Genomic DNA, 27,088 nt, shown 5'->3' on the forward strand with positions numbered 1-27,088 from the left:
TAAGGTGAGAGACAATGAATGTGTTCTTCCTGACATCTTTCTAATGTGATACTTGTAAAGACTGAGCAATTGATGCAAAAAGGGAGAAAAAGGCTATGGCTAGAAGATAAATCCAAAGAAAAATGTCCTCTTTCTCCCTCAGTTTTTTATAAGCATGTATGTTGCAACAGGGAAGAGTGACGGTGATTAGAGAGTTGGCTTTCCTCATTCCGAATCCTTAAAAATAAAGCCCTGGTCTCCTGTCATTAAAGATTTTGTGGCACTCTTTGTATGAGCTTACATTTTGGGGTACGTAAGGAGCTTCTGTTATTTATATTTTAATTTCAAAATGCATAGTGGATTTTCCTTTTCCTTCCTGAGCTGCCATATTTTCTCCCTTCCCTGTACTGTTATTTTTGGTGAAAAAGAGATGAAGAGTGTGCCATGTGTATTAGTTGACGTGCCTGCATTTCTGTTGGGAATAAAAGCAGTAGAGAGATACTGACTCACCAGCACATCAGCCAGTGCCCTTTTGACTTGTCTCACCTTCTGCCATCACTTCCTTGAAAAGAGCTGAGCTCCTGCCAGTATCTGAGGAAAGTAAGGACCCAGTCTGCCATGCTGGGGCCAGCTACACAGACTTATCCCTTGGAAAAAGTTGGGTTTGACCTTGAAATAGCTCCAAGTGAGTCCGCAGGGAAAGCCCTCTGCTTTTCCTTTTTCTCTTGCAGAGTCTTTTTCTCTTTTCCTTATGCAATAATGATATTGCCTTGCACTCTCCAAAACTGGTCTACAAGAGTGAAGCTGGGTGTACCAGATAGTTTGCTGGTTTAGCTTAGTCCTTTACTTGGTTTTGTTTGCTCGATCAATTAGTTTGCTAAGCAGATGCATTGGAACTGGATTGTTTCTCATCTGTGGTACTGTTTTGAAGTGTCACAGTTGAATTTGTTGATGCATTCTTTGCCAGCCAGGCCTCCAAGGTGCTGACTTGTGAAATTAAAATGACTCATTGTAGGTCGGGGGCTCAACCTTCAGGTCTAAGAAACAGCATCTCTCAGGGCTCTTCAAATAGAAATAACATTACTGTAGCACTAAATTGTTCTCAGAGACAAACATTTTAATGTAAGAGCTGATGGAGACTACTGAGGCAAGCTTCCCTTATTTTGCAAATCTGACATTTAGTCCTTGATGAGTGTGAGCCTCAGCTAAGGTATCCACTTGTCAGACATCATCCTGCTTAAAATCTCCATTTGACTGCTGCACTGCATAATTTGAGTGGTCCCATCTCGATGTGACTGTGAAGAACAGAAAGGCCACAGTGAGTCCTTATGAATCTCGTCTTTCTTAGTTCTGCTGACTGGTGTAGAGCAGTCATCTGGGAGGCACACATTATTGTGCAGCCTCCTTGGCTATTACAATAAAATGAACTTAAAATGGTTTGAGAGTTTGGAGAAGTTAGGTCTTTCCAAGGGCCACGTGAAAACATCTTGACTTTCTGTGCAGCTCTGTGGGGGAGCACTGTTGGTGTCCTCTCCAAGTCCTATGGTGCATGGAGATCAGAAGGCAGCTGGTTAGTTGTTACCTGGTGTCCTCTCACTGCTAATAGTTTTCTCCCTTGCCTCTTGCTGTATGCACTACTGTGAAAGAGAAGGATATTTTCCTCCTTTTTGGGCTTGGTACAAATTCTGACCTTGGCAGATAACATGGAACTAGTCCTGTGGCTGGTGTAGGTGAGCCCAGTGTCCAGTGGGCCATGCTGGTCTCCTCCAAAAAACTGCTTTTCAAAATATTTACTCCACTTTACTCTGTCTTTAACTTGTCTTTGCAGGTGACATTTTGGGGCTTTATGATTCAGTCGGCCAGGGCGATCCACTCTCCACCGGCATTGTAACACGTGTCACCTCCAAAGCAATCACCGTTGCCTTTGAGGAATCTCGAGATGGCATGCTGAGCTTGGACCGTGAGAGCTCTTACCGCCTGCTGAAATTAGCCAACGATGTCACCTACAACAGGCTAAAAAAGTAAGGGGTGTGAGGGTGCAGTTTGCCAGGGATCACTGCTCAGGAGTGCAATAGCCAATTGAAAATTGCCAGGCTTATTTTGTGAGAACTCTTCTGTGACTGATCTCAGTCTGCTTCACTAGTCTCAGCTTCTCTTCCTTCCCATCTTACTCCTCTTACTCCTGTGGCAGCTCCGTTTGGGAGAGGTATCCACCTTCAGGATGTGCCTTTCTCTTTCTGCTGAGGGAACCTGTACTCCTTAATGAGATAACTCAACTGGCTATCTTATGCTGAAGTGCCACAACAGCCTAAATTTATCAACCAGCTGGCTGATGCAGTCCTGCTCTTCTCTGTTTATCCCCTGCCCCACTTCTCACACTGTTACCTGTTTTCATCCCATACTGTGCCAGCTCTGGTGCCCACTGGATTCTGTGTAGCGCCTTTTCCATCCAGGCAGTAGAACGGAGTAGCACTTTAATGAATTAATACACTAGAAAGGCTCAGCACAGGGTCTGAATGCATCAAACCAAAGCAGTAGTAGAAAGGAGAAACGTACAGGGGATACGAGCACGTGAGGGGTGGGAGATGCAACAATTAGAATTAGTCTGTTGTGCTCACAGACGTCTTTCACTGGGGTACATTGCCCTGGCCCCTAATTTGCACTGTGAATCTCTGGAGGAATTTATGCTGTGCATATAACCTGTGTGTTTTCTTCTTTGGCAGAGCTTTAAACACACTAAAGCAATATCGTGGTGGTCCAGCCTCTGGTCTGATCGATGTCCTCTTCTTTTCGTCTGATCCAACCTCATTCAGTGAAACAAGTAAGGACCTTTCTTTCTAAGACTTCATATCATCCTGATGGCAAGTGCTGGGTTGGTCTCTCTAAAGGAATTTTCTGAACCCTCAGGGTGAGAGCCCCTAGCACTTTACAGCCCAGTGTGTACACTGAGACTGCTGCTGTTTGATCTGCCTTGGTATGCAGGGCTGAGAGCTAGGCAGGTAGAGAGCTCTTTTAAATGTATCAGTAAAAGCAGATGTTGCTACTCACACAGGTTTTAAGCAAAGATTACGGTAAGTTATTGTGGGGAAGGAGGTAAAATCTTCAGTCTCCAGAGCAGTCAGTGAAGCCTGAAGTTTCCTATCCACAGGCTCTGCACCAGTTATGAGGATGTTCACATCTTCAGATGCCCCATTAAATCTGTCAGAGTTGGAGTCCTAAGTGAGGGTTGTACAGGTTTTTCCACGCACTGTGCTGCTATTACTCCTCTTCCAGTCCATAAAGATACATCTCTGGGGCTGACCCTCTGAGAAGAGTGCTTATGGTCTGTCAGTTCATGACCTGTTCTTTGAAACTGCCGATAGGAACAAATTACTCAGATCTTTGTGCAGTTCTGGGCCATGCCAAAAGTGCAGCTCACTTTGCTCTAGGAAAGACCTCAGCTGAATATGAGTAATAGGTGCTGTTGCAGCTGGCAGCATTAAACACCTACTTTTCCTACTGGTTAATGGGTCACTGGACATGCTAACCTGGTGTAAAAACCCTTGTCATCACTGGAAAGAGACAGAATTACCCAGACTGTTCAGATAGCTCATGCTCACTTTCCTCAGGGTGTACCAAGGAAAGCTGAATTGTGGCATAAAACAAATAGGATCCGTGATGGGGGAATTTCTTTGCACACATTCATGAGTCTGAAATTCAGTTTAGACTATGAGACATTTCTTATTTGCATCCTGCCCCAAACCCATCCATAAACTTCAGAGATAAGAAGCTACCAGCTCTGCTTCTGTACTGAAAATCCAGTAACTCAGCCTTCATGGGAGTTAAGTTACTGTGGAACTACTGCAGTTTGAAACAGCTTGGGGTGTATTCTATTGGCTTGTATTTTTATTTTTACAGCCTTCTGATTATGTTTAGTCAAGTTGGAGATATGCAGACTGCTTTTCATCAAATACTTAAAACATCACAACTAGGTTTTACCAACAGCTGTCCAAAAAATGCATGCAAGTAGAATCCCCTTTTATTCTGATCTTTCTTGATTTGAATTTTTGGGAAACTAAAGATGAAATTACCCTTTAAGAGCAACCGTGAAGAAACCAAAGCCACTGATCAGCAGAATGAGGGCCGGGCACCCGTTAATTAGTATTACCCCTTGACAGAAGGGAAATATCATCTAGGTTGCAAAAGTCAGGGAAGAAAGGCAGAAGGTAGATTAAGTTGCCTAAGAGGATCAGGCAAGCAGTCTATCTTAGCTCTCTCCTGAGGCCCAGGCTCACCTGTCAGCAGCATATCACACGTTATACCATCTATCCCTGGTCTCCTTGCTGGCCAGGGCTGTGCTCAGTGCTTGCTGTTGCAGTTTTTTTTTCCTGTTACCTTGATTACTGCAGTTAGTTGTCCACAGTGGTTCCCTTTTTTCACATGCACACTTCTATTACCTTCAGGCTAGGTTTTTGATATATCAGAGATGAAGAGTTAATGCTCATGTGAGTCAGACCTCTGTAGTTCTGAGCACTGAGCTTAGCCTGAGTCAAACCTCTTAGCCTTTTGGCTACCCGGGGACTTTGGTGTACTCAGGTTTTTAATATTAGATAAAAATTAAATTTTAATGAACTAACTTTCTTAGCAGCTTCAACTGTGCCTTTTCCCCATGGTGGCAGAACTGCCTCTCTAATAAAGAAAAAAAATTCCTTTTCACTGAATAGCTCAGATGTCACTATTAGATGTGAACTAACTAAGCACAGAAATGAATTTTACATCTCCCCAGCACTGAGAATATGGATTGATGGAAACATTCAGTCACAATAGACAGGAGATGCAATACAAGAAGTCAGCATATCACCTGAGAACATCAAAATGCTCTGGCAGGGTAGAATGGCCTTCTATTCACATTTTTACTGGATAGCTCCTTTCATGCCAGCTAGGAAGATGTGATACTAGCCAGGCATTAAATAATAACAACTTTTAAGTTTAAATAGGTCCTGCAAGGTGCCTTCAACTCCCAGCCTCCAACAAGTTCAATGGGAGGGCACTTAGCAGCTGGCTGGGTAAATCCTCTCTCTTACACCTCTAAGATGGCACACACAGTTCCCCAGGTGTCCCATAGGGCTCATATATGGATGGGTTTCTGCAAATAGCATAGAAACATGCAATGCGTGGATTATCTGCCAAAGGCAAGAAGTATTTCCCAGGTGCGTGATCTGACATGGAAGGATGGAAAAAGCTCCCAGCATTTCAGGCTGTTTCTCTTCTATGGCACAGCACCTCCTTTCACGATCAAACATCTTTTAGTCTGGTTTCTTAAAGGAATGTTTCTCTGCATCTGTCTCATCCCATCCGTTATCTGATTTCAAACAAACCCATCAGGAGTCCCACAGTTAATAAGTTCTGTACAGCTCATAGAACTGGATGTCTATACAGGCCAGGTAGGATGGGGCCCTGAGGAACCTGATCTAGTGGGTTCCCCTGGCAGGGGGATTGGAATTAGGTGATCTTTAAGATCCCTTCCAATCCAAGCCTTCTGTGATCTATGTTAACACCACTCTGGGATGCAATTTACACTCTGCTTCAATCAGAAGCTCAGAAAGCCAGCAGTAGGAATAAGACCATATAAATACCCATCCCAAGGAAAAACTAAAACTGACACTAGTCTAGGAAAAGAGTAGATAAGGTCTGTGCCCAGAGGGACAGCCTTTGTCATTGTCTTCTCTGACAAGATATAAACCAAATTACAAGGAAATTGAGAAGTAGAAGGGTCACTGGAGAGAATAAGCACCCAGCTCTGTGCCCAGATAGATATTCAAGAATGTTCTAATTTTTTAAGATGTATGTGATGGTGGGGAGGAGATTAGAAAACTAATTTCTGAAGGATAGGAGTCTTGGGTCTCTTAGCTGGGTTCTCAGAGGTCTGACACCACGGTCCATTTTCATAAAACACATAGGGACTTCATGCCAGCTTGGTTTGCAATTTGTCAGCTGCTTTGTAGTTCTCCATTCCTGCAGCAAAGCTTGGCAGAGTACTAATGCCATCCCGTGCTTTGTTGGTGCTTTCTTGTGTTTAGTGACATGGAGCCTCTCAGCCTGGAGGGAAAAGCAACCTTTTTTCAAAAAGGTTGGTCATAAAGGCTTTCTTTAGGGCATTCTCAAATAGAGTTGCACTAGCCTGGTGGCATATGGTGGCCTATCTGGTAAATAATTTCAAGATGCTTGTTTGTTGTTTTTGTTTTACCCTCCTGTGTTGTGATTTACTCATGAATGGATCACAGCTGCCTTATTATGGCAGAGTGTGCTGCCAAACGCTGTGCCTGGAGGATCTATATTAAAGCCTGTGGCATCCCAGGAGGGTATCTAAATCCAGGCACTGACTGATTAGATGGACAAGGAGTCAGATAAAGCCAATTGAAACATGTTTTTAAAGTAGTTAATGGCTGCTGGCATCTGACCAGTGCATGATATATGCCTGCTAAAAGAGCACCAGTATGCACAGAAGGGTAATAATGACAAAAAACAAATTAATGCCTTTTTACCCAACTGCTGATGACTTCCAGAGTTGCTAATTTGCATGCAGCTATTTCCCACCATATGTGGAAAATCCTGCTCACTACCTGGGGATGAGTCCTTCCCAGTAGTAATGGGTGTAGGCATGACTCCCACTGGAAAAATGGCTCTGGAGCATGTTTGTTTGGGGATCGAGCTTGTATAAGATGGTTGTCAGTAACTCAGGAGAAAGATGCCAGGCTTTTGACCCTGAGAAGCCTAAAATTAATCTGTACCAGCCTTCTCACCCCATGATCTTTACAGGCAACAGACAGTCTCACAGATCTCACACCACTGCTACTGTGAGATGCTTGGGTTGCCCTTTAGCATCTAGCCAGGAGTATGTTTGGAGATCTGAACTGTAAGAGGCAGCTAGGGGCTTCAGGTTCAATTCAGGAAGCTGGTGGCTCCCTGTCTGATGCTAAGTGGCGGGGATATGTTGGAAGCTGTCTCTTCTGTATGAAGGAAAAGCTGCAGTGCTCTTGGAGATAACACAGAATGCCAGGGCACTCTCACAAGCCCCTTACATGAGAGTGTATGGCTAGTGCAATCAGAAGGATTGTATTTGCTGAAGGTGGGCCCTCAATCTGTGCTATTATCTGTCCTCTTGAGCTGTATAATGAAGTCCAAGTCCTTGCAAAACATTAAAAACTCTGAATACATATTTTGGAGTAACACAAAAACACTAGACAGGCTTCAGGAAAAATGACCCATAGAGCATATGAAGGTAAAACCTATGGGTAGACATGACCTGCAGCTAAGAATGGGACTGCTCCCCACAACAAAACATTTTCAACCCTTATCTTGTTACCTCCAGAAAAGTACCAAGCAGAAAAACAGGCTTACCAAAAAGCAAACTTGGAGCAGAACAGGGTTTCTGTTCACCAGACTTGATGGAAAACAAAATCCAGAAGCCCATCCATGAGAAATACTTTGCTTGGCTCTCCTCCACTTTAACCTGCACCTGTGGCCCAGAGTATTTAGGGCTTTGCTACTGGAAGCCTCCTATAAGAAAGCCTTCCCTGCTCACAGCTGCTGTCTCAAAGCACATATGCAGGGATTCCTGCACCTGTACATTGTGGTGGATGTACAGAGAGGCTTTGCTAGCCAGCAGAGGCCAGCATTTCTCTGCTTGCTGTGCGCCTCAGGGCCAGCCAGGCTGGGTGCACACAATCTCTTTTCTTACAGAGAACTCCCTGTTGCAGGCCTAACCCAGTGCAGATCATGATAGGAGAGAGCTGGTAGCTGTTAATTCTGGAGCAGGTCAAGAAAAAGTGAGGGGATATTAATCTGGGTCTAGATACAGTCAGCCAGGGTTGGCTTCCCTGGCCACGTGGAGTGCAAAAGGCATTGCTTATATCTAATTGGCTTATTGCTCTAAAAAGATACTTGAAAAGAGAAAGAAGGAAGAAAAAAGCCTATTTAAAAGGTAGGGGTACAAGCAGTAAAAAGTTGACCCAGCAGACAAAGGACTGGGGAAACACCAGGCATTTATACCAAAGTTTCCTCTGCTCCTTGCCCCAGGCATTGGGCTTCTGCTGCATCACTTGAAAACCTTAAATACTCCTTGTCCCTCTGCTGTGAGCCTCCTGTCAACACAGAGGCCAGGAAGAGGGCCCTGAAATCTATGAAGAAAACGAAGCAATGTGGACAACTCAGCTGACAAATAGCTAGGGAAGAGGGCAGGGGAAGTTCCCTGTTTCAGGCTGAGTTACCCACCTGGGTTTTGTCTAGCACTGTTTGGCTGCAGAGGTGCTGATTGTGGGATCTGGCTTGTTCTTGGTACCCATACACACAGGAGGCAAGAAGCATACCTTGGAAGGTACGTTGAAGTGCAAGAACCCTCCAGCTCTAGAAAACTGGATTTCTTCCTCCCTGGAGAGACTGTTCCTTCATAGGTATGCACCCAGCACAGATGGGAACAAAGATCCCTGTCCTGGACTTGAACATCACCTTCCAACCCACTCCTGCTCCCTGAACTGCTAGTACTGTGTGGAAAAGGGCCTTGGTTCCTGCAAGTTTTTGGCATTAATGGCCCTCTCTTGGGACTATCTGTGCAAATCCTAAACTGATTGCTTTTAGAGAGGACTCGGGCCAATCCTGCTGGAGTAGATAAGCAGCATTTCTTCAGGTGAGCCTGCTCAGAGCCCAGCTGATAAATGGAAAAACAGAGGAGCCTCTTAAGAGGCTCTGTCCTCCTCCTCAAACTTTGCTGATGAGCCCAGCCCAGAAGAGAGGCACATTTCCCAGCCTGCCCCCACAGCAACTCTTGGCAGCATGCGATTAAAAGGGAAGAGGGTGTGCACGTGTGTGGAGAAGACTGTTTCTGATCTCATTCTTTGAGCAAGGAAATATCAATGACTCCTCCACCCTGACTTGTTCCTCGTTGTGGGAAGTGGCTTTCAGTTTTTAAGCTATTCTTTTTCCCTGGCCCATGGAAGCTTGCTGTTCTTAGTCACCGCCATACTAACTCAAAAATAAACAAAGCAAGAGGCAGGCTAGTAGGAAAAATCACCACTACTTCCCCACCAAGCCTTTTTATCCTCACTGTGCTCTTTGTTTAACCTGGGTGCCTCACTTGCTTGTGCTGCTTCAAAAGTCAGTGCCACGGGTTGCCTGGGAGTTGCACAGAAGTTCACTTGTCTGAGGCCAGAGGAAACTTATGCCTTTGATGCATCCCTACCTTAATGCAAAGGTTGAGATAAAACTGATGATGCCCTGCAGGGAATGATGCCCAGAGATGTGTCTTATATAAGCTTTCGTGGGAACATTATTTTCGGTAAACCTCAGATGAGTCATCATCTCTGCTGTAATTAACTTCCATAATGAAGAAGGAGATTAGCAGCAGGATTAAGTGGGATGAGAATAAATAATGGGTTTAAATTAGATAAATCTGGGAGGTAAAGAGTGGCTTGTGAGAATTCTATCTTCTGCAGTGAAACCAATCCTTTTATAACACAATTTAAACACTCTTCTCTCCTTTCTGATGATTAAAATCCAAACTAACAGTTCTCATCATTTATACGAGCTGCTTTTATCATTTTCCTGGGCTGCATCACCAGAGGGCTGGCAGCAGGGCAGGGAGGGGATTGTCTCACTCTGCTCTGGCCACAAAGATGCTCAGAGGGCTGGAGCACCTCTCCTATGGAGAGAGGCTGAGAAAGCTGGGGATCTTCAGCCTGGAGAAGGCTCCAGGGAGACCTCATTGCAGCTTTTCAATACTTAAAGGTGGCTTATAAAAAATAGAGAGCAACGTTTTGCTCATACAGATAATGACAGGACAAGGGGGAAAGGTTTTAAACTAGAAGATAGGAGATTTCAAAGGTTAGGAGGAAAATTCTTCACTAAGAGGGCAGCGAGGCACTGGCACAGGCTGCCTAGGGAAGCTGTGGATGCCCCATCCCTGGAGATGTTCAGAACCACGCTGGATGAGGCCCTGGACAACCTGATCTGGTGGGTGGCATCCCTGCCCCTGGCAGGGGGATTAGAACTGGATGATCTTTAAGGTCCCTTCCAACCCAAGCCATTCTATGATTTTCTTCCCTCTTTTCACTGAATGCTTACTAAATATGCTGGCTCACTTCCAAAACATCCCCAAAGTACCATCCCCATCCTAAATGTTTTTTATTATGGCAAGCAGATGCCTCTTCAAACCCTGTAAAGTGTCCATATATAGACTAACTGTATTCACACCTGAATGCTTGCTCCTTTGGAAATGTCACCAGGTGAGGGGGAGAGGCTAATGTAGCACAGGTAGCCTGTTTGTTCTAGAAGCACGAAAATCCTTACTTTTACCAGTTTGTGGTCTCTCAGCCACCTAGGTGGGAAACAGCATGCCTCACTCCCCAGGCAAGTTATTCTCATTATCTAATAGACATGGCCCAGCCACTGGGAGCATCTGGTTTATATTCATGGATTTGTTTCTCAGCAAGAACCCAAGTTAGGGCTGAGAAATCTCTTGCTGTCTCCCCAGAGCCTTTAAAGTTTTACAATGACTCGCTGGACACATCACAGAGGGAGGCCGTCTCCTTCTCACTGGCACAGAGAGAGCTTGCCATCGTCCATGGACCACCTGGCACAGGGAAGACCACGACAATAGTAGAGATCATCCTGCAAGCTGTACAGCAAGGCCTGAAAGTGAGTAATCGGTGACAGGACTGTAGTGGCAGCAAGCATGCTGATTTGTTTTGCAAAGTCACTGGGGTTCATGGCAGCTGGAGCAGATCCAGCAGCAGCTGTGTTACACAGTAGAGCCTGGCTTGTCTTGCACAGGCTGGGCAGTTTCCCCTACCAGCTGAAATGAGGTGCAAATAGAAGCTTCAAAGCTCAGGTTTGCTAACTATAGAAGATTCTGCCCTGGTGTTTGAAAGCAGGAAGAGAATTTGAGAGTTGTCTTTGGAGGCTATAGAGATGTCAGTGGTTTATTCCTAACAGCTGATATCCTCCTCTCTGCTCTGCTGAGTGCCCTCCTGTTGCTCAGACCCCATCGCTCCAGTGCTTTGCTGGCCTTGGCAGTCTCACACTCAGCAATGACAAGCACTTGCTTTCTCCCCTCACAGGTCCTGTGCTGTGCCCCTTCCAATATCGCAGTGGATAACCTGGTGGAAAGGCTGGCTGGCTACAAAGCCCACATCCTACGGCTGGGGCACCCTGCTCGCCTGCTGGAGCCCATCCAGCAGCATTCCTTGGACGCGGTCTTGGCCCGCAGCGACAGCGCTCAGATCGTGGCAGATATCAGGAAGGACATCGACCAGGCCTTCGTACGTGTCCCTGCAACAGGCCCCACGTGGGTAACCTGCATGCCAGCTCTCTGTTAGCAGCACCCAATCTGTTAGCCAAGTTACTCTAAGTGAGGAGTAATTCCACCACTTCTTGGATACTTAAGGGTATCCATCACCTTCCAAGGAAAGCAATGACTTTAGGCAGGTGCTGTGGGTTGCCCCATGAAGAATGGCTGGAAGCAAGTCCCAGTGACTAGCTCTGAACCACAGGCCTCTTCATGTGGAGGGAATCAGCAGAAGGTCACTTTAGGAGAGGGGAAAGGTTAAAAAAAAGCATAGTGGAGAGGTCTCACAGTGACAGCTGGAGGTGTACATAGCCTGCATTCATCCCTCTGCCTGGAGATCATTTAACTTGGAGAAGAGGAATTGGGGTGCAAGCCTGGTCATCAGAAATGGGGGAAGCTTCCAGCCTGAAGCAGCATCTTACAGAGGGAGACAGCCTCTCTGCCAGGGTATGCCTGAGCCAAATACACTTGCCAGCACTACTCATCTCCATCTGCTGTAGAGGCAGCTGAGGGCAAAACCCCTCCTAGACAAATTCCTCTCTGAAGAGAGAAAAATCATAGTCATTACTGCTGTGCAGGGGGGAGATGCTGCAGTGCCCTGCTCTCCAGATTTTCTGTCTGGCATTGTTCATGCAGTCCTCTTCACCAGAGGGGAAGGGAAACATTCACATCATTAATTCACTTCCTAATGAGATATCTGGCTGTCCTAACACTCCCTCCCACTCTCAGCCACCTCAAGTAGAAAGCAGAGTACACCATAAAAATGCATCCTTCATTTCTTTTCACAACTTAATTTTTTAAACTTAATTTACTGAGTAGCTCTTCTATTTGAGATAATAGATTTTGATGATAATTAGAACTTTTTTTCTCCCCCTTCTGGTGACTGCATTGTCCAAAAGCTATTCTGCAGATGTGTCCAGCCTAGGCAAGATCTCCTCTATCTCAGTAGAAGACACAGGAAAGCATCTTCATACCCCTGCATGTTGCATCATACTTGCCCAAGTACACTGCCATGCCCTTTGGTAGGGCACCACGCATTTACTTTTTTGAATGATGCAGGCTGAATGTTGAGTTCAGCACCATGAACATCAGTCTGCAACTACTGCTGTAGCAGCAGCTTCATTTTTTCCCCCTGATGCGGGACCCAGTTGTAATCACAGCTAGATACCAAGTCTTTTTTACTGAATATATTTTGCATCTTCCTCACTAATGGCTCATTTTTTGCCCTGCCCTCTTCTTGGGAAGCACTTTGAAAGGTGGGAAGACATTTCACCTGGGAAAAGTGGGAGAAAATGGAAGAAAGCAGAAAAGCAGAGTCTTTAGTACTAAGATATCCATCTGCTTTCTCCCTAGAGGAAAGGGTACATGGGGATGGGAGACATGGACTAGCCACCAGAGCTTGTCCCACTTTATAACACCAGAGAAAAAACAATATCTAACATACTGCTGCAATTCAGCTCGCATGGCAGTGCTTTGAGATGCCCATGACCAGCTCTTTCACAAAAGATGCACCCGACTTCTTATCACAGAATATCCTGAGTTGGAAGGGACCCATAAGGATCATTGAGTGCAACTCCTATTACCTCCCTTACTCCCTCTGGGCTGCAGAGAGCTCACCTCTGAGGTCCTGGCCTCCCTCTCACTGTCCCCTAACTGCCCTTGTAATTATTTCTTCCTTCATTCACTTCTATTTTGACTCTTCACTCTCCCCTTTACCACTACCTTCAGTCATAGAAGGACTAGTAAATGAAAATCCATGTTCTTTGCACACATTTTTCTACCCAATTCCCCCCCCCCTCCACACACACCTGTTTAGGCTGAGAGCTTTCCAGGACATCATCTTCTGGGTCTTGTTTGCACCAACAATAGTGCAGTCCCATGGCACCCAAGCAAGAAAGGCAGATAGGTCCAGGAACTTCAAAAAAAGGTCAGATATCCATCCACATCACCAAACAAGCAATGAAACAAGGCTGCAGACAGCCCAGGAAAAAAAGCAGAACCCAACTGAGTTTGGTGCAAGCCCCCCTACAGGGTTCATAAAAGGATAAAGGACCAAGGTCTGGCCTTAAATGCAGTTCCCAGACCCAGGGGTAAAAGGCACATGGGTGGGGACCCAAACAAGGCAGATTAGGGTAACTAGAGCCTGCTGGCACCCATGAAGCCCTAACGAGGAGTGAGTGGGCTCTGTGCCAATCAATATCCTTGGGGCTGACTGTGCTGTTAGGGCTGGGCTGGGCTCCCTGCTCCCTCAGCTGCTTTCAGATTTGACATTCAGCCAGATGTTTGGGTCTTAATGTCATCAGCCAGTCGCTGTTGTTAATTCAGTAACTAGATCTTTTTTTTTTTTTTGCAAAACAGACATGAAACTTGCAGTACTGGCACCAGCAATTTTGCTCTCTAATTTTCCCATGTTTCAGGCGGAGGGGAAGTTGACACTAGTCTGTTTTGTTCCTTCAACTAAATGAGTACCAGTAACAGCACTCACTCTCTCCCTTTAGGCCAAGGAAAAGATCTTCTGTCCTTTTAGCTCAGGAAAAGGTGATCCCTCCCGTGTGATCCCTCCCCTGTAACTTCCAAACCCATCCACCTATTTGACTATGTTTGACAGACATATAGAGGCCTCGCAGATATTGAATACCTAGAAGCTTAACAAAAACAGGTGGCAGGGGAGATGAGAGAGACACAAGGGGAAATGTTCCTAAGGGAAATGCTGTGGTATGAGCTGTGGTATGGCCTTACACACCGGACAACCCATCCATGCAGCAGATGGCTATAGGAACCATCAACTCTTACTGGCTTGGCTGCTTTTGAAAGCCCATGTTTGTAGCCTTTTCAGGTTTCTCGTGTCATCAGCCTTCCCTCCAAGGAAACAGCCCAAATTTCAGCTTGAGAGCACGGGCAGCTTTCTCAAGGTGACCTGCAGTGAGCAACAGCTTGTCCATTGTCTCGTAGCTGCCGGCCTGCAGCCGGGGAAGCGCCAGCAACCAGTGGTGATGAGTTGATGTTTTAGATATATTTAATAGGCGTTGCTAAAAAAAGCCATGAGCCTGTCTAGATATTGCTGTGAATCATTTACAACAACTCAGAGATGCCTCTTTAAAAATGCAGAGCTGCTGCTGTGGCTGGCCATGGCGCAGGGAGCCCTCCTGCTTCGAGGGCGCTTGGAGCCCAAGGGTCCCTGCTTCCCCTGAGCAAGGGAGCAGGCTGAGACTGGGAGGGCATTTGTGATGTTCCTCACCCAGTAAAGGCATGAACTCTTCCCAGCAAGCCTAAACACCACTACATATTACACCCCTCCATGTGCTAAGGTGCTTCTGCTTATGCACAGAGTTGGCTGTTGGCTGGACTCAAGCATCTGACCTTCTGCTGATCTTCGGGGCACAGGGGAAGTACAGGGCAGAGCAGGAGGGCTGAACAGAGGATCTAAGGTCAGGGAGTTACTCTTTAACAATCCTTTATGCTCGTAATTAAGGAAGTTTTTAAGAGGGTTTTTAAGTATGGGCCAGCTAAGTTTGGGAAATCACTGTCTGGAGCATGAGTGATGGTGCTAGTGCTGATGCTCCCAGATGGTCGGATAGGCGGTGAGTGATGTTCTCATTTTGCTGTTCCACGCACCGAGCCTGGGGTTGTATTGATCCAGTTCATCTTTTGCACAGACAGACATCCTTGTTATGTTTCAGGCAGTGCTGATTGCAGAAGGGGCTTGCTGGCAGAGAGAGGGAAGAGAAACCAAAGTTTTATGGAGCTGATTCTGATAAGCCAGTGACCATGGTGTACATAGAGGAATCATGTTGAATTTGACTGCTTTGGTCATCTGAGAAGCTGAACATAACCCTGTCTGGTCTATCTGGGTTTTTTATTTTACAGGCAAAAACCAAAAAGGCCCAAGACAAGGGCGAACGGAGCCATTTTCTCAGTGAGATTAAGGCACTGAAAAAGGAGCTGAAGCAACGAGAAGAAACTGCCATGACTGCAGCCCTTACTCGTGCCAGTGTTGTCCTTGCTACAAATACAGGTGCAAGATCCTCTTTGTTTGCAATATTGTGCCTCACTTGGCAAGACTGACACAAACCATGTGCCATGCAATGCTGCATCCGGCCAGGATAGGAGGGAGGCTTAGATTTCCTGCTCCTGGGAGTTCGGTCAAGTTTGCTGCATGCTGTCAAACCCCTCCCCAGTGGGATCCCCGCTGCTTACACCCTGGCACATTGTTCCACTCTGCAATGAAGAGAAGGTGTAGACCACCTCGTGGATCTAGAGTATGGAACTTAGAAGAGCCTTTGGTGGGAGCCAGCGTGGCGCATCTCTGTCAGTTCTGAGTAGGAGCACAGCTTCTAGCGAGTAAACAAGGGCTATTGGAAGTGTGCAGTCTGCTAATTGATTTCATAAGTCACATGGAGTTGCTTTCCTGCTTGGATAATTTCCATGGCTGATGAAATACAACACGTGTTTCTGTAGCCTGGTCTCAGTCTGTGTGTTTGGTTAGTTTTGTAAATCACCCAAGTGGAATAAACCACATGTGATTTAGGGAACTGTTCCAGGTGTTGGTCAGGCAGCACATGTAGGCACATCTACAAAATCCCTTGAAATCAAAGGGAAACATCAGTGTTTAAATTTAACACATACTAAAGTGCTTTTCTAGATCAGATGTGTAATGCTCCAGAGCCCACTTATAATCTTCAAATTTGGTTGCTCAGAGATTACTCGCTGAAGGAAAACATCAGTAATTTTAGGTTATAAAAAAGAACCTCATGGGGTATTCACAAGTTACTAACATGAAGGTAAAATGGAAGAAAATTCCTTCCAGTAATTATTTGCTGGGAATTGAGCTCTCACTTCTTGTAGCTTTGTGTAAAAAAAAAATGGGGGAAGCTTTCTTTTTTTCAATAAAACTGTTATTTTGTGCTAGGCATTGCAATGATCAGATTTGATTATCTCCTGGGGCTTGCTAGCCTGTTTGGAGGTCTATGCAATTCTGTTTCAGTGAAAGGCAATGGAAAAACAAAGGGTTTGAACTTTCTTTTCCTCGGTTAAGTAATCTTGGTATTTGTCTCATACCATCTAGTTTGATGGGAATTATTTATGCAAGCCAAACTGCTCTGTTGCTAGGTTCAGCGGAGGGGGAATTTAATCATGGCAACACAGAGGGACAGCAGTGACCTTTAGTTAATGGGAGTTCGATAAGTTGAGCTGCAACACTGGAGGGGAAGGAAACCATCTGCACAGCTGCACACCACATAGGGACAGTTTTAGACAGAACCTTTCTGGTTATTTTTCTTTTCCTTCCACCTGCAGCGTGGTAAAACTGCAAAAGTCAAGTTCCAACTGTATGCCCCTTGTTATTAGCGTGGACTGACATAGGCTGGATTCTGTTTTATTTTTTTAAGGAAAACACAGCATCTCAGTTGACAAACTGTAACATCAGATGTGATGCAGAGCCATTGAGGCAGCAGGGTTTACAGTGTCAAAGCAAAATCGTTCCTAATCAGTTGCTTTCAGTGCTACATCGCAATAGCACAGGAGCTTTTGAAAAACATTTCTGTAAACGCTGTGACTAAAAGCTCCTTGTCTAGCACCCTGGCTTCTTCATCATTCTTTCCTCCTTTTGCATCTTCTTTTTCTTTTGAATTGCAGTGGTATTTTGATGCCTGGGAAATTCACTGTTCTGATTGATGCACGGATCAATATCGTTTCATGTCTGGATTATAGCAGGACCCGGGTGAGGGTTATGTGGTTGACAATACAAAATGAATGTCTGACATAAAAAACAGCTCATGCCCTGGCTGACTACAGTCTCTTGTGTTTCCCTTCTCCTCCTCTCATGAGGAAAGACAGGGGAGCATAGCCAGGGTCAGCAGGGTTGAGGAGTCTGGGTCTCAATTGATCTTTTCCCTTTGGGGTATCCCTCAGTATACTAAGCAATCTCAAATCTGTCATCCTTCCAGTTCTGGTTGGTGAGAACTTTTGTTTGCATTTGAGGGCAGAAGGAAAGTGGGTGTTCATTACTGCTTTTGCTCTACTTTTGCTCTGGTGAAGTATTTGAGCATATTGTTCTGTTTATCAGCTGTGTTTCACTGCTGTTTTCAAAGATGCTTTGGAAGCTTTTGGCCCCAGATGCCAGGGCAAAAAAGGACAAACAGAAATTGGCAAAAACAACTCTGACACATACATGTAAATGTATATTTATTTGTCATCGACTGCAGAGCTGAATCTCTAAATCTCTGCAGAGAAACATCATTCTACCTCCCTCAATCACAATTAAAGCATGTAGGCTTTGCTTTAAAAACGTGTTGTTTGCTCTTCTGTTCTTCCCTGCTAAGATGTGCACCTTGTCCTTTCACTAGGTGCTTCCTCGGATGGTCCCCTGAAGCTGCTTCCTGAAGATCACTTTGATCTTGTGGTGATAGACGAGTGTGCACAGGCCGTGGAAGCCAGCTGCTGGATACCTCTGCTGAAAGCTCCCAAGTGCATCCTGGCTGGGGATCACAAGCAGCTTCCCCCCACTATCATCTCTCACAAGTAAGGAGCAGTTTGTGGCTACAGGTTCTGTTGTTTGTGCTTCTGGACACCTCAAGTTTCAAGACATTTCATTAACGTGATTATTTAGCAGTGTCCTCCATGGGCTGGGCTTGGTCACACAGCCAGAATTACATCAGACCTGTTCTACCCAGAGCCACTGCTTAAAGTTTAATGCACCTCCATCTGAGCAGGCTTTCTTACAGCACAAGGACGTGACAGTTGTGTTACCTGCTGCTGACTCACATAATAGCACAGCATTGGTAGTCAGCATGGCGCTGGAGAGCCTCCTTTTGTGCTGATAATTGCATGCTGGGCAACTGCTCAAGAGCTTGTAAGGGTTTTGAAGTTGCAGACAGGGAGAGCGATTTGACAGGCAGCCTTTGGCCCCGCTCAGGAGCTTTTGTGAGTTCTCCAAGGCACGAGCACTTTGCCCATGAGACTCTCCGATGTGCAGGAGCTGAGATGTGGCTTACAGGAGCCTGCACACCAGATCAAGTTTTTAGGCTTGAGCATAGGAGGGTTGCCCTGGTAGAGGCACTAAAGGAAACCTCAGAAACTGAAGTCAATTCTGTGCCAGATCCAGCTGTTTGTAGTGGGAATGTAGTTGTCATGCAGTGACAGGGACATGTGAGCCTTTGAAACACTGCCGTGCCCATTCTGCATAGGGCTTCTAAGCTGCAGGGGCATGATCTGGCAGCTAGATTGCCTGCCTTCTCTGAGATTGCTGTTTGCCCATGTTCTGCATGCAATTAAAGCTTGTGTGTCCACAAAAGATCCTCCATGCAAAAAGCAAGGCAGACAGGGAAGATGAATGCAATGAGGGCATTTGTACAAGGGGCAGGTACTTGTGAGATAAAGAGCATGAGATGAGAGGATACTGTCCTGACTGGTACTGCTAGGGAACTGATGGTGCCTTCAGGCATGCTTATCTGCATCCTTCCATCAGCCATCTGAAATGTCCCCCAGCTCCGAAGAATTAAATGTGTTGAGCTTGCATTATTTGCTTTTGTTTTTGCCTTTAGTGAGAAGGAGTACTGTGCTAATACTGGATTACTCAAAATTGTGTATACATTAATAGATGTTTTTCCTGAGAGATGTGTCATTAGTAGAGATTTTTTTTTTTTTGATTCTGCTTGTTTATGAGCACTGTGTTTGAAGTCTTGGTTTTCTCTGTTTTGCACTGAAATTTTCGGACTGGTTGGAAAAGTTTTCAAAAAAAGAGTTTAAAATACTGCATGTCAGCCACTGAAGTTAGTAAAATGGTCAGCAAACAGAAGGTGAATAAAAGCCAAAAATTTGTAGATTTTCAAATGTTTGTTTTTAAGTAAAATAATCTGTTTTTCTGTGTGATGTTTTCTTCCACTTGGCAAGAAGGGTGGCCTAGTTTACCTTCTCTTTGCTGACTACAGGCTCTGTAGAGTGAATTTAGGCTCCTGCTCAGATTAATCCAAGTCTTCTCTTTCCTTTATTAAATTCTGCCTCTATGGTTCTGCATTTATTCATTTAACATATTAATGTGGGAGTTGGCCCACTGAGATGCTGCACCACATTATCACACGCACCACACTGATTATAAAACTGCAATATGTATAGCACGCACGTTAAGAACAAGTAGTTTGTGGAGAAGATCCATGGCTACTGTAAATTGCCTGTGCTTTGAGGGGGATACTCGGAACAGTACTTGGGAACTTTCTGGTAGTTTAAAATATAAATGCAGGCGTGTTTATCTTGCTCTAGATCTGGAATTACTGAACTGGCTTTGTGCACAAGCAGAGAAATTGGTCTGACTTCATAAACTTTCTCCTGCTTCCAAAAAATAATTAGCCAGATACCTATCTATAACCTCACTTGAATTTTGAACAAGAGAAACGAAACATCCACGGGAGGCAACAGCTCAGCAGGTACCTGAGAGATGGTGCAAATAATGATAAGGAGCTGTATCAAACTGGAGACAAAGGCCTGGTTTTTACCTGATGCACAAATGCTCGATGTTTTTAAATCTTTGCAAGTGATAAGCACACTCCTACACAGTCTAGCAGAGTTATCTAGGTTGGTGATCTGCACAAAAATACCTGTCTGGAAGCCCCTAACCTTCTTGGTTTGGTGTTTATTTGCTGTGGCTTTGCAGGCTGTCTCTCTGTGCCCAGGTTTTCCCCATCTGTAAGCTGGGAATAAGCAGCAGGCAAGTGTCTGGCCAAGGCCAGGGAGCTGCAGGGAGGCTGCAGTCTGTGCTGAGTGAACTGAGTTGTTCTTAACCTCGTCTTGAAAAGAGGTTAATAGTCAGGGACTAGATGAAGGCTAGAGCAAGCTTAGCTACTGGTAGATCCTTGCTTGCTTGCTGGAGGAGGGATTTGGCTTCTTTTGGAATCAGATAACAAAACCATGCCCAGCAGAGAAGAGCTCTGTGTATAATGTACAAGGTACTGCTTGGAGTAAGTTTCTATTTACTAAGAAGAAGAAATTTACAGTTTGGTCCTTCCAATTTCAGTTTTTTTTTGTTGTTGGCTTTTTGTTGTTTTTCTTAGAGGGGTGGATGTTGTTTTTTTTGGTTGTTTTTAACTGCTGTGTTCACTTGTTCTGGGCCCAGTGCTCCTGCCACAGTAATGCTTATTTATAAGATCAGAACCTTGAATTGGATGAAAACAATCACCAAACACTCACTGTGGTCCCAAAGCAGCAGCTATTGGAATTGCCATGTGCTAGTGAAGCAGACAGGGCTGCCCAGCCCCAGGAACAGAGCCTAGAGACTTAATTCCCAAGAGTAAGGCAAAATTTAGTAGAAATACCAATCCTGCTGCTGCGGCTGGGTGTCTCTAACACTTGACTGATGTCAGTTTTGCCTGCTCTTTGAAACAAAGCAGATTTTTTTCAGAAGAGCTCAGAAAACATTATACCACCTGCCCAGCTGCTTTCTTCTGCCCTCTCACTCACAATGGCTGATGTCAGGAGCCTTTGCTGGTGCTGCTTCATGGAGCTGACAGCAGGGAGCTCTTGTGTTTGGTAGGACCCATCTGCTGCAGATCTGCTGCACTTTTCTTTAACTCAATTTTGAGTTCATTTGACTGTGCAGTGGAAAGCTGCCACTAGTTTGCATCTCTCCTGCATTCACAAGTGAGCTTAACGTCCTCTTTCTCCATCAGAAACTGTTTTGCCCCTTCGATCCTATGGTTACAACTTGGACCATGCTGTTTAACCTTGCTGTTCCCATTGCTGTTCTTTAAGAAGAGCTTAAAGGTTTTGCTTTCCTTCTGTATTTTTAAACCCCAGCTGCACAAAGAACTGGTATTTGTAAAATTAAGAGAGGGTACTGGCAGAAGTCAGATCTTCTGGCTTTTCAACCTTGGCAGGGTTAACAACTATGCAGGGAAGCCAGTTGTTAGGTCAGCTCCCATCTCGTGGAGTAATCCCTTTTGGACCTCAGCGATGTTTAGACACTGTCGCTCTGTGCCCTTCCTAAGTGAAATAGATTTAAAATAAAATAGGACAGAGAGACCGTGGGTCTGAGTCAACAGCGTTAGCAGTTCTGTATTTCAGCCTGACTTACCAGTGAATTATGATCTGAAAAACTTGCTATGCAGAAAACATTATTGCGCAGGGCATCAGCACGTCCATGACCTAAGTGCTGCTCAGACACGACACCAATCCCCAGCTCAGCCTCGTAGACAGTTGTATTTTGGAAGATAAAGTGCAAAAAGCCAAGCTGACTTCAGCTTACACAGAAGAAATACAGGCTGGGCTTGTAAATGCTGCCGCGCTCCAGGCAAGCCTCTCTGTGCTTAGGTTAAAAGGCAAAGCTGCTGCAGCACTGCTGGCAGTGCAAGCCAGTCTTCTCTCAGTTTTCTGAATAACTCCTGAAATCCTTTAGCTAATGTGAAGGAACACCATCAAGGCGTGGAAGTCCTGGAGATCTTCAGCTCTGTACAAGTAGGTAACAAAGCTGAAACCTGAGTTTATGCCTGCGCTCTGGGGAAAGCCATCATGTGAACTCAACCATAGTGGCCACAAGAGAAGCTGGACAGGAGGGAGCCAGAAGAAACACAGCTTTCTGAATTAAGCTTCTTGTACATCTTTCTGTATTAATTACTTTTTAGTACGTTAGTTTAAGTGTTGGAGGACTCCAGCTAATATTCCACTGTATTAGGCATGGTATATAATGAAAGACAGCCTGTGTTATGATGTGAAGAAATAGTTTAAAGGGACAAGAAGAATTATTTTCCCCACTTGATACAGGAAATCTGTGATGGCTTCAAGGCCTGAGCAAGGTCTCTTGAGCCCCAGCCTGGCATTTGTCTGTGTGCCCATCTTTCCTGTCCTTCCCCTCACTGCTGAAAGCTGGCATCTTGTTAAATAAAATGATTTTAAATTGGGCATTTTAAAGCTTTGATCGTTGATCAGATGATCGACTGGGAAGACTGAGAATGCAGAAAAACAAGTGGAAAATTAATTTCAACTGGAAAATAAAGCTTTCTAAGCTATTTATGGCTTTACCTTTCATCTCAGTGGGAGCCCCTGGTAGCAGCTCCATAGATATTAATTGCAGACGGGTATACTCGTAGGTATCAGCTTCCATATAGAAATCAGAGTGGGTGCTCCTCAGGCAGGCACTGATCTGCAGTCTTCCGTCCAGACCTTGCCACTGCTTGGAAACAGCAAAATTTTCTACTCTTTTCTACCCAGAGTACCATCACATCCTTCATCTCTGCAGTCTCTGTAGAGCAGAGGGCTCTTGGACAGACTGAATCTGCAGAGGGTTTAAATAGCAAGGTATAGAGTATTTGTCCTGTGGAAAAAAAAAACGAAAAAAAAACCTGGGATGGCACATGTCATGCTGGTGGAAAGAAAAGCTGTGTAATGCTCAGCGAAAGGAGTTTTTCTTTCAAGCTCTGTTGTTGTGTCCTGAAAGCCCCCAACAAGCCTGTGATGGAGAGGATGTGCAGCGAGGTCCAGCTGGAGCAGCTGACAGAATTTGGCTCAATAGCCCTTCTTGTGAAACGCAAAAGCTAACAAATCTTGATCAATTAGAACAACTTACTTTGAGAAATCCAATTACTTTTCAAACAAACGCCTTTAAAAACGAGCAGCTCTTTTCCTTTATGTTTCTGAACTCCAGCCTTGTTTTTAATTGCTGCCTGAGTGAAAGCATTTGCTTTATTGACCAGGGTGCAGATCACAGCTCTCCTCTTTGCAGCACAGCCCCTTCCCAACCCGAACAAAGCAGAGGCTGGAGAGCATCGCTTTGTGCTTTTCCCAGCTGTGGCCCCTGCAGGCCGCGAGACGCAGCACGAAGGCGGCTCCCTTCTACCTCCATGCTGTTGGGTATTTCCAAGGATTAATTAAGGAGCCCAATCATCCACCAGCTCCCCCTTTGGTTAATGGAAATAGATAAGCTATTTCCAGGGATGATTCATGCCGAGGACTCAAATCCTTCCACCTACCTTCCTCTTCTCCTCCATTGATGACAGCAGACCCGCAGTGGGTGGACTCCTATTTTCGGGGCCTCAATGCAGGGTCTAAAGTTAGCCGGGATGAATCTGGGCTGCCAGAAGGATCATCTGTTACTACCGGGTGTGAAGTCAGTCCTGCCCAAGTGGGAAGCCTCTGTGAAACAGGAGGCTTTTAGACTTTGTAGATGCCATACTGCAAGCACAAGCAGATGAGCAGGCTGCCCCCCAGCTTGTGCTCAGCGCTGGGAGCTGGGCCCTGTCTGGTGCAACTACTTTTTTGTTACCTGCTTTTTCTTCCACATGTTTATCATTCATTCGATTATTATTATTTTTTTTCCATTTGAGGAGAAGGGATTTTCGGTGGGGGGTCTGTGGGATGTGCTTCTTTCATGCTTTTTGAGGTAGCTCAGGATGCAGAGCAGGAGACGTTTTGCTCCTGTTGGGTTGTCTTGTCTCCCCCACTCACACTTTGCAAACCTTACGCCTACATCTTGTCCACATTGGATGTGTTTCCTCTGAGAGGGCTCCCAGCAATGGCAAATACCTGTCCCTGCCTGTCCCCCTCTCAGCAGCCTTCCTCAAAGCTCACTGATGACAGCTTCAGGCCTCACACCGTTTTTTTGGCCTGGCCCCAGGGCGCATCTCAATTTCTAGACACTTTCTGCTGTCTGGCAGGAACACTTGTTTTCCTTGTTTTCATTTTAGTCCTCATTCCTTCCTTTTCTGACATCCTAGTTAATTTGTCTCCATGTCAGGGCTTTGACTTATTTATTTGTTTTTACTCTCTTCAGATACCTGCAGATACTTATCAGACCTCTTGTTCTCAGCTAGTGTCTTAGACAAGCCCAGGGATATTTTGCTTTCTTGTTTGTTAGCAGTCAGCCTGGGTGCCTCCACCATCCAAAACCCCTGTGCTAGACCTCCGGAATAACTTTGCTGAATTGCACATCAAGGTCAAAATGGATTTGCTTTCAATTTCTCTCACAGAAGAGCAAATGTCAGGCCTAGGTTTTCTTTGCTAGCCTCTGCAGCTGGAAATAACAAGCTACCCTGCTCCCTCGTATTTGCAAGGATTAAAAAAAAAAAAAAAGAAATCCACAATATCCAGAGAAAAGGGGAGTTCTGAACAGCCTCACTTACTACTACTACTTTACTTCTGTTTGTGAAACCTCTTAAATCTATACCAGGATAGAAAATCTCAGGGCACAAACCAGAGGACAGCTAATACTCTGCATGTCCACAGCAGCCTCAGCCTGTTTTTGACATCCTAGAGCTCTTGAGGTAGGCACACACAATAAAATCCTGTTATTTATCCTTCTCCAGACTTTGCTGTCTGAACTCAGTGATATACAGTGGGAATCAGAGTGTCTTACACAGGAGACCAGCTACCCAGAGAGTGAATAAGGAATGATGTAACGTGACTGAAGGTACAGCTCCATCCCCCCATGGGAAACACTTCCCATTTACTCCCCCGATAAAGATCATTCTTCATATCGATGTGGCAGGCTGGCTCCTCACGCCCAGCCCATAAAGGATATTTCACACCACGGTGGGCACAAGAGCCTTTGAACTACTTAGTTCCACTTGGCTGCAGCTGTCACTGTCAGCCTTACCTGTAAAGAGCAGCACACAGCACCAGGGCCTTATCCTTCCTCTTTGGGATCCATCCAGGTACCCACACGAAGGCATATTCAAGCCAAGCACAGCCTTTTCCTACATGTGAACCAAGGTAAAACCAGGTTAAGAGCAAACACTGGCTTCTGTGGGCTTGTTTGGGTAATCTTGGTGTTTCTATCTTTACTTAATGTATTTTAAAGCAGATGTTTTCTGAGCATCGGGGATGTGGTTCTGTCTCTCCACCCTCCTATCCCAGTTTCATATCTTAAGCAACACTTAAAAGCTTTTGCTCTGTGCTGCGTTATTTTGTTGGCATAGGGAGCAACCGTTGCAGGAATTAACTGAGCTGTAAATAATAGGAAACTTATTAACAGGTGAAATATTCGTGAGCAGCTTAATATCCTCATTATTAATTCAACATATAACCTCATGTAGATCCCTGCGGTGAAACCTGTGCTGTTAGCTTATAGAAGAGTGCTATTTCCAGGGCTTGCTGTGAGATTTTAATGCCTCCCCCATGCATTATAGTATATCATTAGAAGACACCCTTCAGAATGTTTGTTGTTAAAAACCACTGCTTTTTTTTTTTCCTGCTGGTTCTGCAGAAGAGTCAGCTTTAGACCTGCAAGAACTTGTGAGCCAGGGGAGGAGAGTAAAGGACAAAAGCAAAGGGGAGATACCTGCGGAGATACCAGCATGGGATGAACGAAGTCTGGGGTCTCTGCAGGGAGTCCCATCAGCATGTAGGCTGGACACAAGGCCACAACACAGGTCCAGCATCCATTCAGCAAAAAACATGGGATCCAAGTGACCTACAAGGTCCGTCCAGCCGGCAGAGACATGACATAACTCAGTAGGAAGTGAAGGCAGCTCGCAGCTCTATGCTGGTGCTTTTCCTTGCTTTCCTGCTGGGGGATAGCAGAAGAGCTGCACTGCTTCCTAAATTGCCATGTTTCAGGAGCAGCCCAGGGGCTGGGAAGCTGTAAAGGCTTCACAGCCTCCCTCAGCAGGGCCCATGGTCAGCAGCAGAACACACAGCACGGCTGGAAGCTGCTGTCACATAACCCCAAATATCCTTACTGCACCCCTGCCAGCCCTTCTCCTGGCCTCTGTGGCTGTGTACGCTGTTCAGTGCTCATTATGTTAAAACAGCCTTTGAAAAAGCAGCGCTGTCTCCGAAATCCTGCATCCGTGACCGTTCGCAGCTTATGATCCTTTTTTTTTTTTTTTCCCCTGCGTGCTGCATTCTGCAATCTCGCAAGGAGGAGGGCTAACGAGGCTCGACTTCTCTCCTTGGAAAAATCTCCCCTCAATTTTCCCTTCTGCAGTTTTAATGAATTTGCAGTCTCTTGATATATTTACCAAGCTGGCCGTTAACGTGCCAGAGCTGGCCGGCGCAGCAAACACGGCTCTCGCCGTGGGGCCGGGTATTGTTGCCGCGCTTCTCCGCAGCAGTAATTGGATGCGTGCTGTGCCCCTCGGCCTCGACAGAAACAATTTTCCCGAGCTGTTCCCTGTCATCATTTCACCACTGCCGTGCTTGTTCTGTGTGTTCTGGGAGCAACCATGAGTCCAGGACAAGGCTCAAAATGCTCAAAACGAGTAACTCTCACACTGCAACTCCTCTCCTCCTTCCTCGGACAGTGCTGTGATGAGATGTGTCTGACAAACCCTTTCTGTACGGCGAAGAGAAAGCAATTAGGCTCCTGGAAGGCTTACTTCATTAGCAGGTTTATTAATTTGTGTCGCCGGGAACTCTGCCATAAGTGAGGGAGTGTTGGTTTTCTTGATGGGCCATAAAGCAACCTTGGTCTGGGTTGAGCAGCCAAGGGGTAATGAGAACGCTTGCATGTCAAGTGTCTCAATAAAACACCAGTAAGATCTGGCTGTGCTGACACCAAGTGTTTTAAGATGCTTGTAGGGTCAAGCTGTAGTAATAATGCATGAGGTGATCGTGATGCCGCTGCTGAGCTAGGGGTAATGTGAGTACAGCGTTAGGCTGACCGACGTGGTACACACAGCTTGTATGAGGAGCTCGAGGATGTTGAGGAGATGAGCTTACAGGTTAAGGGTATTTTGTTCTGGAGTTGTTTACCCATGCTGGGCATCCTGACTCCTCTTACTCCAACTGCACAGGGCAAATCTGGGTGTGAGAAGTGGCTGCTCCAGGCGGGGATGGCTCCTAAACCATTTGTGTCTCCCACATGAT

General features: G+C 45.6%; 1 protein-coding gene and 1 long non-coding RNA gene across 2 annotated transcripts in view; one reads left to right on the forward strand and one right to left on the reverse strand.

Annotated features, from left to right (window-relative positions):
• Nucleotides 1-27,088, forward strand: part of IGHMBP2 (immunoglobulin mu DNA binding protein 2) — a 41,733-nt gene that overhangs the window by 1,853 nt on the left and 12,792 nt on the right. The window contains exons 3-8 of the mRNA XM_068683681.1: nucleotides 1,808-2,000; nucleotides 2,703-2,800; nucleotides 10,487-10,650; nucleotides 11,073-11,273; nucleotides 15,167-15,314; nucleotides 17,644-17,818. Of these exons, the coding sequence (XP_068539782.1) occupies nucleotides 1,808-2,000; nucleotides 2,703-2,800; nucleotides 10,487-10,650; nucleotides 11,073-11,273; nucleotides 15,167-15,314; nucleotides 17,644-17,818 (979 nt within the window). The remainder of the gene's footprint in view (nucleotides 1-1,807; nucleotides 2,001-2,702; nucleotides 2,801-10,486; nucleotides 10,651-11,072; nucleotides 11,274-15,166; nucleotides 15,315-17,643; nucleotides 17,819-27,088) is intronic.
• LOC137857356 (uncharacterized) lies at nucleotides 328-13,673 on the reverse strand. Its single transcript, XR_011097066.1, has 2 exons — nucleotides 13,108-13,673; nucleotides 328-3,331 (listed from the first exon to the last, which is right to left on the reverse strand). It is a non-coding gene; the product is annotated as an uncharacterized lncRNA (long non-coding RNA).

Source organism: Anas acuta, chromosome 5, assembly GCF_963932015.1.
Source record: "Anas acuta chromosome 5, bAnaAcu1.1, whole genome shotgun sequence".
NCBI lineage: Eukaryota > Metazoa > Chordata > Aves > Anseriformes > Anatidae > Anas > Anas acuta.